Below are 12,218 nucleotides of genomic sequence, written 5' to 3'. Positions count from 1 at the left end.
AGATAAGTTGACTTCAATGTCTTGTATTTAATCGTGTGTTTTTTTTTGTCCCCTGCAGGTATTAAATGAAGAATGTGATCAGAACTGGTACAAGGCGGAGCTAAATGGAAAAGATGGCTTCATTCCCAAGAACTACATAGAGATGAAGGCCCATCCGTAAGTACAGCACCCACAGTTTTGTTTCATGAGCTGGGCTTGGACTAGAGTTTGGGCCATAGTAACTGTCGGTGTGATAACATGAGCCGTGACATTTATTTCATGTAAGGGTCTTCAGATGTGTTCTCTCTCAAATGCAGCAGTCAGAAAGCCTGCCACCAGTTAAACCAACTAACCAACCATCATGTCTTTACTGAAAAAGTGGCTACGTGACATTTTTAGAACCCTACATGTATCACTCGTGAGTCTTGATTTTTCAAATAATCACAACTAAGTATAATGATGAGTGGGGGTAGGAGGTAGGTGAAAACAGGGGTTTCTGAGCACTGGATCCCCAGTTGCAGGACAATACAGGATTATTCAAACATGTAGGAATCAATCCAAATACAGCTTTGAGTAAACTAATAATGAGGAAACACCCATATAACAAGGTGCAAAATATGTCCCCTTTAAGACTGTAACTCCACGTCACAGTCTGTTGTCCTCGCTGAAGGCTGTAATCTTCCTCCTTCTCGGTTCAGGTAAACACGTGAACCACAATTAAATGTGGTGTGGTTAAAATCCAGTGAGAATATGCACCCACGAAGTTACTGCAAGGGAAATGGTTTAACTGCGACAGCCCTCGTGGAAACTGCCTTTTTCTCAGGCAGTTGTTCTTCAGTCAGGGTTCATGAGTGTGACATGTTCTTGAGAGTAGTGATTAGAGATGTTAATGCAAATATCGTGCATCATTAGTATTTTTTATCAGCCTTTAAACATGTTCTTGGGAACCTTTAGTTTGGTATCTCATGTTTTAGAATCAAACTAAATTTGGATCTCTGCTGTTTAACCCAGAACTACCTTTTCATTTTGACACCATCGACTGGCTCCAGAGGGAATTACACACACAGTTTGATATAAACATTTTGGCACATGTCACGCTGGCCTGTTTACTTCCTGGTCTCGGAACACAGTTGTAGTGATTGTTATTAGACAGGAGATTGAGAAATTCACAGAATGCTGAAAGGAGGCTCAGACTAAATGTAACTCCAGGTAGGTTTTTGGTAAGGGAAAAATGTTAAGACATGGTTAAAAGACTTTAGCGTAATCTGTGTCCTGTAAGCCTTGTTTGGCTGCGTGGGTTCAGGCTGTGTCTCTGGGGGGCTTCCTTTCTCGACCTGAGCTCTGCATCAGAGCGGCTCTCTTTATTAAAGGCTCAAGGCCTCTTAGACTTAATTGAATATTGACCTCACTGCATCAGCCGCAGTGCTTACATGTATCCTTTTCACTCTGGCGTTTCCTTGGATTAGTCTATGGAAAGATCATTTGGCCTAATAGTACACTTGGACAGTAATGAAGTGTGTATGTGTGTGTACTCCTTATGGCAGCTGGATGGAGGAAGTATGGATCGTATCTGACAATGTAGAGTTTGACCGTCCTAATTTGCATAATAATAAACATGATGTGTCTGTGTGCGCTCACTATTGCTGGGCTTGGCCTGGAACCTCACCTTATGTTTTCCTTTTAGTTTTTTTATTCAGATTTTTTATTGGAGTGTTGGAATTTTATGGTTACAATTCCCTTTTAATATCAGAAAATAATTTATGATTAACTAGCTTTAACTTGGTTTGCAAAAGATTAACTACCGGTGTACAAGGTGACAATTTATAATGAGTTGATGCTGTTTAATAAGTATCATGATTCAGGATTTCATATTAATGCGTGTATCGCTTTATAAGTCCTTTATATTTTGCCGTATTGTTAGGTTCAATGCAGCTCAAGTGGCCACTTCATCTTCTCTCGCAGCTGAACAATTTTGTGTCAAATCATTCAAACCCTAAGAAAGAAAGTATGCCAAATAACATTTATAGATCAAATGTTCATGGGTTTCAGGTCATGATTATGTCTACCCAATTTGATATGGCAAAGGTCTTTCGCTGTTATATTTTGAATTGCACTGTTGCTATATCGTTTGAATTGGAAAAGGTCCTCACAAAATCCTTCAAATCAAGAAGGAATCATAAAATAGGATGAAATGTGTATTAATAAGTTGGAAAAAGTGAACTCTGCTCCAGACCACATGCTTTTACTGGGGTGGGTGTTACTTCCCCACCTCGCCCAGCCGTACTTGGAGCCACATTAAAACAATCACATTAAAGTAGTAGTAGTAGTAGTAATAGTAGTAGACTGATTTTAGCAATTTTGTTAAGAGCATGACCCACCTCTGCACTTATACCAAAGCTGTATTATTGATTGGTGTTGTTCTTCACGCTTGAATGCATACGTTTGATGATCTACATTCTTTAATTCGAAAAATACTCCTCAATTATGGGGAGCACAACTTATGAAATAATAAAACTGAAAGTAGTTTCTCCGTTTTGTTGCTCCAACTGTTCAGAGCTTCGCTAGCCTGTGTGCTAACTGCAGTTTGAGATTCATGACAACTCGCCCAGAAGTCATTTCCTCAACAAAAGGACTCAGAAACATCTTAATTCTAGATAGAAAGATGATGAGTTCAACTGCGTGTGATCCCTAAGTCCGTCTCAGTGATGAATGTGAGTGTAGCTGCAGTGTGACGACGTGTATCTGCTTTTCTACTGTTTTACTTCAGCTTTTAGTATATATTTTTAATGTCAGGTACTGCCTCAATATTTAGCAAAGTTTGAAACATTTATTTGTTATCAGACTGTAGCAGCACTTTCACATTGTAGTTGTGTTTAGAGTTCTTACAGGAGAAAATGTCACTACTCTGCATTTTTGCTAATATTCTGAATATCGTGACGTCGTCTGCATTACGTCTATTCCCTTTTATGCCTATTTTGTGCAGCAGACCATACCAACCCTCTCATTGGCCTCTACACCCGCCGTGGACTGCAGCATGCGTTCGCCCATCCTCCCCGGGACAATAGCTGTCCATAAATATAGACAAAGTGGAGGTTTGAAAATGTAGGTCAGAATCCTCGTCTGCTCCGGAGCGGTACAGCGGCTCGTCGCAGTTCTGTAACTTACAAGGAGAAGGCACGCTCTTCTCTTCTCTTTTTTTTTTTTTTTTCCCTAGCTGCGTTTCTGGCGTGTGCGTGTCGGAGCAGATGGCCAAATTATGAAAGTTTAATTAGAGCAGTGTAAAGAGCCATGTAAATCCACGCACACTTAGGCACACAGTAAGCGAGTCTTGTGGTGTAGCCTTTCCAGCTAAGCCCTTTTGACACGGGCTTTTAACGCGACTGCCAGTGAGCTGAACTTTTGAGAGTCCTCCCAAAGTCTGTCAGGCGCCGGGGCCGAAGGAGGCTCCCGCTGTGGTGAGAATGAAGGGGCAGCCGGGCTAACGTGGCATCACAATGTTTAACTGTCAGCTGGAGGTCCTCACACTGTGAGGTTATTTAGTCCAAGGACATTAGAGACACATGAACTAAACTCATGTTTTTCAGCATTTGACAGGACAGTTGTTGCTTGAAAGTGGGAGAGAGGGTATAGACATTCGGCAAATTGTCGAGGGCTGCAATTCTTTCTGCAATTAACAAGAAAAGAGTGGATTTGATCAACAAAGAAAGAAAGAAAGTTAGAAAGAAGTATATAAGTTTTGATTTAAGTTACCCGTGGCCCTTACTACTTCCTAGCTCTCACAAACCCTTTGGCGCATCACCAGTATTCACATGCACTTATGTTGTAACCTAGTAACACATAAGACTTCGCAATGGATCAAAGTGTTTTACAATTGCTGAGGGGTCGGCACTCCAAAAACAACTTAGAACTACAAGCTATGTCAACCAAACTTGAAATGCCTGATATGTGATTGGCTTACTCTGTCAATAAAACACCCGACCAAGTCCTTTGTTACACACATTATGCAATATAGACTTTATAAGTTATAACACTGTTCCCTCATCAAAAACATACCTGTAGTGGTTGTCTCTGAGCCTCACGAAAACACCTGGTTTTTCACCTGGTGTTGCGATCAAGAGGTCTCCTGAGCTTTCTTTAAGTCCTGAACTTATCACCATTCTCATTCTGAGCTTTTCTGCTTCAAATCCCGCTCATAACGACTGTTTACACATTACCATGTCGGAGGAACCCTAGATTGTGGTTATTTCTCCATTGTAATTCCCTCTGCTGCCAGTAGACGTCGTGCTAACACCAATGCTGATGAGGGAAAGCCTTACTGGTAGAAATGATCTATAGTTTTCAAAACCTTTTAATATTTCATGTTCTAAAACTTCCCATAGTAAAGGTACTCAAGAGCATGTTCAAAGATCAAATAAAAGCAAAACAAAATGAATGATATGTGTCCTTTAAAGTTTTTATTAATTGCACTAAACACATGTCGTCAGGTATGTTATAACCCTGCTATGTTTTAACACATAATGCCAAATGAAAGTCTCAAAGATCATTTAAAAAGGAATAAAGAATAGAATGAATATTGTCCAAGCCTCAGACTTGTCCGGGTTATTAAGCCTCTGGAGGATTAGATCGTCACACATGTTTTAAACTAAGGGAAACCTCTCTCGAAACAGTCACAGCTACTACAAAATGTCAGCTATAACGAGCAGGAACTAGGAATCGTGGCCCAGCGTGACCTTTTTAGTCAGCGGATGGAATAAGATGCAAACATCAGTGTGGAATGACAACACCCAAGAAAGTAACACCACGTGCCATTTCTGATGCAAACCAGACTGGAAGAGCATTTAGTCAATTCAAGACTAAACTCCACGTCTATTTTCAGCGTGCGAGTACATTTATAGATATTCTGATCATTTTTCTGTTCATTTTCTTTCTGTTACACGTGCACGGAGGACTAAAGTTTACGTTATTGAGAACTGTAGATGTGTTTTTGGCCAGAGGCAGTTTTAAATAATTCAGACTTCAAAAAGCCTTCAGTCTTTTTCTTTCCTGTCCAGCTATTTCAACGTTTTGCTTGTTGATCCTCAGTCCTTCCGTCAGTCTTTCTTAAATAGACGGCCATATTGCGTGCCATCAGACGAGAAGACGGGCCTGAAAGAGAAGTGAAACATGGGGTTTTAAAAAAATATCTCACAATAACACTTCCCTGTCCACAGCGAAGTATCCTCAGATGGGTAAAGACGGGCGTAATCCCCCCGTTCTTCTGCTTTTTGTCAAAACAAGCCTGGAATGAGCCGGCCGACCCGATTAGCCATCACTGCTAAAAGAACGGACCCTCTGCTCTCAACGTCTGCGCCATGAGTTAGCACCATAAGCCACATTTCGACCGGTTCGCTATGGAGCAGATTGGGACGGCGAGATGAGAGAAAAGAGGACGCAGGCAGATATAAACGGAAAAGAATCGAAAAGAATGCCTGGATCTCTTGATAAACCGTGATGCTGACTTTATTATCATGCCGACAAACTTGGCAAAACAAAAGCTAGCATGCCTAATCAGCAACTTCCTGTTTATCGACGCACGATGCTCACGTAAAGATAGAAAATACTGTATTTGAACCCAATGCGTTACATGAAGAGATGTTAAACGTGGTGTGGAGGTGCAGAGAAGAGGAGTAAATGCAGAAAAAAACTGAAGAGAAACTGAAAGAAGTCTAGATTTAGCCACGATTCCGAGCCACAAACTCGGAATTACCTACTACAAACGTCCTTTTGTGAATTGCTGAGATCTGCCGCGTCATTAAAACGTATCATTCTGTTTCACTCGGGCCCGGGCCTGTCGAAACGTGGCCATAGACTTTTTAACATGTCAATCGAGTACTCATTATGCTGGGAAATGGTCTCGCTTCCAGGGTAATGAAATGCTGAATGACTTACTGCGCCTGTAGTGATCAAAAGTATTAATATCACAGTCTTTCATCTGGTCTGCTAAGGGCGTGTTCACACTTGCACTTTGGGACTAAAGCAGGACTAAAACTAAACTGAGACAAGAACAGGACCTGAACACGTCCACACCAGGACCTAAAATGTGTCCGAGGTTCCAGTCGAAACAGAAACAGAAAGAAAATACATTATACTTTTTATTTGTTTCTCTTCTAGATGATAGTCTGGATATTCTAAGTCAGATTTATCACCCACCTGGAACTCTCACTACTGCGCTGAGTACGTAGTGCGACCTCAGTACTGCACCTGCTCCAACACCGCCCTCGTCCTCCTCGTGCACACAGCCCACTCTGCACCCTGCACTCTGCACCACTTTCACTACTCATCTGATTATATTACATTATGATACACCTGCTACAATCACATGTTCCAGTGTGGGTTGGTTGGGCAGATTGGGGTTTGACTGTTCAGCTAAATAAATAAATAAATGCAGTGATGAATAAAAAAGTATATTGAAATGCATCCACAAATGGGCCAAATGGTGTCTGTAAATGTTGTGGTTGAGGTTCAGATGTTGCACCAAATGAGCACGAGTCTAAAAGTGCAGAAATATCTCAATCTAATTTGCAAGATCAGACGGCAGCTTTGTTTTGTTTTTAATCCTTTGTATAAATGGGACATTAAAGTTGGGCAATATTAACCAAAATTACCGTCTCGATTTCTATATACATTTTTACTATAACTATGAGGTTTAAAGTGTGTATGACAGGTTTTTCTGTTCAAATTTTGACTTCTTTTGCTGCTGTAAATTAGATTGGGAAAGTTCTTTGGTTCTTTGAAAGATTGGGAAATAAAATTGGGAGTTCTTAAACGTATTGATTGGCTCAGAATTCCATCTAAATGTTGAGCACTATTTTCAAGCAAAAAACATTTAACTTTAACTCTAATTCAACAAAATAAAGGTGTTTTCCAATTTTATTTATTTTTTTATATATAATCATTTCTGCTAGGCAACATTTATGGAATTTCCTCCTATTTTGACACCATTTGCTACCAGGAAGTAAGATTATTTAAAAAAAAGCCAAACTGGTGTAATAATTTTAGCAACATTTTTCATTTTGATATTAACTTTTAGTAAACATTTGTTGTCCAAAATGTCATAGGCTCTTTAATGATTATACAAATGTGAAATCCCTGTAAAATGAATCACAAAAGTGCAGCAATATCACTTTATTATCCTTATTTTAAAGCGTACAACATAATATCTGATTCCAGCTCTACTGCACGTTTGATTTATTTATGCTCCATATTCACAGCGATATATATGTCATATTCTACTTTTACATGTCTGCATTGCACTGTTGGGTCCCTGTGTAAAGGTATAAAACTACATTCACATGTTAAACCTTACTCACAGCAGCCATTTAAATGTGTGTTGTGTGTGTGTTGTGTGTGTCACAGGTGGTTCTTTGGAAAGATTCCCCGGGCCAAAGCAGAAGAGATGCTGAACAAACAGAGGCACGACGGAGCCTTCCTGATCCGAGAGAGCGAGAGCGCACCGGGGGACTTCTCCCTCTCTGTCAAGTACGTACACCGTATACTGCAGTACTTTCACTAACACGGGTCTGCAAGCAGGACGTACACCGTATACTGCAGTACTTTCACTAACACGGGTCTGCAAGCAGGACCTACACCGTATACTGCAGTACTTTCACTAACACGGGTCTGCAAGCAGGACCTACACCGTATACTGCAGTACTTTCACTAACACGGGTCTGCAAGCAGGACCTACACCGTATACTGCAGTACTTTCACTAACACGGGTCTGCAAGCAGGACCTACACCGTATACTGCAGTACTTTCACTAACACGGGTCTGTAAGCAGGACGTATACTGCAGTACTTTCACTAACACGGGTCTGTAAGCAGGATGTATACTACAGTACTTTCACTAACACGGGTCTGTAAGCAGGACGTATACTACAGTACTTTCACTAACACGGGTCTGTAAGCAGGACGTATACAGCAGTACTTTCACTAACACGGGTCTGTAAGCAGGATGTATACTGCAGTACTTTCACTAACACGGGTCTGTAAGCAGGACGTATACAGCAGTACTTTCACTAACACGGGTCTGTAAGCAGGATGTATACTGCAGTACTTTCACTAACACGGGTCTGTAAGCAGGACAGCAGCTCATCTTCTCCACTCCTGCTTTAAGTCTTTAAAAATGATGTCTCACTGCTGCCATCTGCTGATTTCTTAAAGTATGACATGATGATACAGGACAATATTATGCAGTACATGAGGTTCAGTGCGGTGTATCAGGGGCATGAAGTGATGCTCAGACGGAGCCAATTGCTTTCCCATTGCATCCAGAGAACACACTATCAGTCATTGACTTCAGTCATTTACATGCACACGCTGGTGATTTACTCTGGTGACTTTCAAAAGTCATCATTTAATGTGTGCTGTAACTCTAATTTTACTGAGAAAATGTGCTGTTTGAAGCCGAGTTAATGGCTGCGTATGCAAAGTGAATATGCAAAGCACTTCAAACTGTCCAACCTGCTCAGGACGAAAGGCTGCAGGCTCCAGGCTCCAGGCTCCAGGCTCCAGGCTGCAGGCTCCAGGCTCCAGGCTGCAGGCTCCAGGCTGCAGGCTCCAGGCTCCAGGTTGCAGGCTGCAGGCTGCAGGCTGCAGGCTGCAGGCTACACGCTGTGCCACAGGCACAAGAGAGCCATGTTGAGCCTGTAAACTAGATTTGGTCCAACTTCATATTATCTAAAGCCTTCTTTCAAATAAATGATGTATATTTGTTTATTTTTTTTATACATACTGTATATGTTTTTAAAGAACATAAATCAACAGACACAAAACCAGACAGGACCAGAGAGAAACAAATAACGGGTAAATTAAGTTGAGAGGTTGATCTGTAACAGGTCAGATGATCAGCCTCAAATATCCTGATCTCCAGCTGTACATTGTGCAGCCCGAGTACTTTCACATTGTGCAGCCCGAGTACTTTCACAGTGTGCAGCCCGAGTACTTTCACATTGTGCAGCCCGAGTACTTTCATATTGTGCAGCCCGAGTACTTTCACATTGTGCAGCCCGAGTACTTTCACATTGTGCAGCCCGAGTACTTTCACAGTGTGCAGCCCGAGTACTTTCACAGTGTGCAGCCCGAGTACTTTCACAGTGTGCAGCCCGAGTACTTTCACAGTGTGCAGCCCGAGTACTTTCACATTGTGCAGCCCGAGTACTTTCACAGTGTGCAGCCCGAGTACTTTCACATTGTGCAGCCCGAGTACTTTCACATTGTGCAGCCCGAGTACTTTCACATTGTGCAGCCCGAGTACTTTCACATTGTGCAGCCCGAGTACTTTCACATTGTGCAGCCCGAGTACTTTCACATTGTGCAGCCCGAGTACTTTCACATTGTGCAGCCCGAGTACTTTCACATTGTGCAGCCCGAGTACTTTCACATTGTGCAGCCCGAGTACTTTCACAGTGTGCAGCCCGAGTACTTTCACAGTGTGCAGCCCGAGTACTTTCACAGTGTGCAGCCCGAGTACTTTCACAGTGTGCAGCCCGAGTACTTTCACAGTGTGCAGCCCGAGTACTTTCACAGTGTGCAGCCCGAGTACTTTCACAGTGTGCAGCCCGAGTACTTTCACAGTGTGCAGCCCGAGTACTTTCACAGTGTGCAGCCCGAGTACTTTCACAGTGTGCAGCCCGAGTACTTTCACAGTGTGCAGCCCGAGTACTTTCACAGTGTGCAGCCCGAGTACTTTCACAGTGTGCAGCCCGAGTACTTTCACAGTGTGCAGCCCGAGTACTTTCACATTAGAGTTTTATAATGTTTACAATGTCCTGGGTAGATCTAGTGGACTTCATTTTCCCCATCACTATGGCGACACTGACATAAGGCTGAGCAAAATAATATGTCTGTTTGCCGTAACCTGACCGACCCGTATAAAACTAGCCGACTGGAAAAAAAATCTGCATTTTGTCAAAATTACCCCACATTTCTTTTATTTTTCTAATATTTCGCTGACTCACCGACTGTTCTTTCCTAAAGCGTCATGTAGAATAATTTTGTAGCGCTGGTAAATTTATCTTTCATCCCAAGGGACAAATACCGCATTGCGCGATACATTTTCGGACTTCCATATTCTTCTGTATAACACAGACTTAGCAGGAGGGAACCTGTGTTGCCTTTTATTAGTTGGTTTGGCTCTGTCAGCGCCACTGGCCTGGCCACCGCTCATGTCGTTCTATGTCATGGTGTGGCTTCATGTTAAATTTGACCTGCGCTTTGCATTCTGGGAGGGAAACATGCCCAGCAGCGTCATCACAACAAACATGGCGACGCCCGTGTCCCCCGCATGTTCCCCCGCTCGCCTTCGCTACCAAAATAAAGGATAACGGCGATTTAGTCTCCCGATCGGGTTGATCGAGATGTTTTCCGTCATTGACTGTTGAAGCCTGACCCCTGGTGGTCACTCAGAGTAAAAAAATAGCGACGATTTGGATCTTTTTATTTGCCTTCAACTTAAAAAAAATAAGAATTTACCTACCGACCGACCCACTTGAAAAATGTTGGGTCGGGTTACAGCAAACAGACAATTTATTTGGGGCAGCCTAAACGGGCCTGTGTGTTCCTCTGCAGCCTAAACGTGTGCACTTCTCTTTTGTGTGTCTCTACTGTCCTGACACAGACGGACACACACACACACACACTGAACACACACACACACACACACACACACACACACTGAACACACACACACACACACACACACAGAGAGAGAACGCACACACCCGGCTCACAGCAGCTTTAGTGTGCGCTCTGATTGGTCTAAGTGCTTTCATGGTGTCTTTGGTCCTCTGGGTCTCGTGAGCCTCTAATAACCTCCAGTCGTGTAAATCCACTTATCACTCTGCCTTTTTTCCATGCAGTTATGCCTCAACGTTGAAATCGATCGGCATCTTTTTTTTTTTTTTTAACTTTGCAAATGTAACAATAAAAGTGTCCGTCATTTACATACACACTTTGAGAAATATAATATATATTTTTGTCATATTTATCAGTCCAACCATAGCAAGAAAAACTAAAGTAAAAGTCACATTTGGATGTTTCTTTTGCATAAATAATGTCCATTTCCCCCATTGGTTTGTTCAGTTTTGCAGTCTCTGCATTATTTTCTTTTGTTATAGATAAATGTCAGATAAAGGTCAATTATTGATGGACGGTTACAATTTTAATGGATTTTAATCTAAATCAGCACTTCTTCTCTTAAGCAACTGTAATGTGTAAATTTACCTTTTTATTTAGATGTTTTTTGTATATTAGTTTTGCTTTACCAATTCTTTCATTGTATCCATTTCTATTTATTTTGTGTCAGTCTAAAGTCACAGTTTTATAGCCTTTTTTCACAGGTTATTCCTCTCAGTTCCACACTCTCTTCACACTTGGATCAGAATGTCACGTGCCATAATAACCTTCTTCACATTACACATGATTAAAAACCTGAACCGTGCGTGTGCCGCAGGTTTGGAAACGACGTTCAGCATTTCAAAGTCCTTCGTGACGGCGCCGGCAAATACTTCCTGTGGGTGGTGAAGTTCAACTCTCTGAACGAGCTGGTGGACTATCACCGGACCACCTCCGTGTCCCGCAACCAGCAGATCTTCCTGAGGGACATCGAGCAGCAGCAAATGCACCAGGTACAGACGCCGCGGCCCGCTCAGCGCTGCACCGTAGCACCGCTGCACCGCTCATACATAATAACACGTCATTTCTAACTGAAATGCATTCACACAAAAAGCTAACATGTTATTAAGCAAACTAAAATGCTCTAACTAATAAAGAAAACTAGACTAACTAACTGTCTTGTTTATATTGTTACTGTATATTTACTTATTCCTGCATCATTTTATTTCATACATTTCTTCAATTCTAGTCTGTACAAGTCTTCATAGTGTTGGTTTAAACGTGTACTTTATAAAATACTATATCAAAGCAGGGGTGTCCAAACTTTTTTCACAGAGGGCCGCTTTTTGAAGCTTGTAGGGAGCAGAGGGCCATAAACAACCCAGAAATGTCGACTTTGTCAAATGACAAAGTGAATCATTTAAAATATTGCATTTTACATAGTTTCAATGAGCCTCCACACCTTTAATAAGAAACAAAATCATTACTTTTCACTCTTACGTTTTGACCAACTTAGCAGGAAGCCGGAGGACCAACAAAAATTGGTCTGCGGGCCGCATTTGGCCCTCGGGCCATAGTTTAGACATG

At 41.9% G+C, this 12,218-nt stretch overlaps 1 protein-coding gene across 1 annotated transcript in view; it reads left to right on the top strand.

The window, feature by feature from the left end:
• Positions 1–12,218, top strand: part of grb2b (growth factor receptor-bound protein 2b) — a 45,063-nt gene that overhangs the window by 30,873 nt on the left and 1,972 nt on the right. Inside the window, exons 3-5 of the mRNA XM_072442452.1 lie at positions 59–156; positions 7,375–7,497; positions 11,470–11,644. Of these exons, the coding sequence (XP_072298553.1) occupies positions 59–156; positions 7,375–7,497; positions 11,470–11,644 (396 nt within the window). The remainder of the gene's footprint in view (positions 1–58; positions 157–7,374; positions 7,498–11,469; positions 11,645–12,218) is intronic.

This window comes from Eucyclogobius newberryi, unplaced genomic scaffold (genome assembly GCF_026437365.1).
Source record: "Eucyclogobius newberryi isolate DKJ021-1_F unplaced genomic scaffold, fEucNew1.0.hap1 SCAF_13, whole genome shotgun sequence".
In the NCBI taxonomy this organism is placed as follows: domain Eukaryota; kingdom Metazoa; phylum Chordata; class Actinopteri; order Gobiiformes; family Gobiidae; genus Eucyclogobius; species Eucyclogobius newberryi.
Note: the sequence above shows the minus strand (reverse complement) of the source record. Positions and strands in the feature narration are given on the sequence as shown.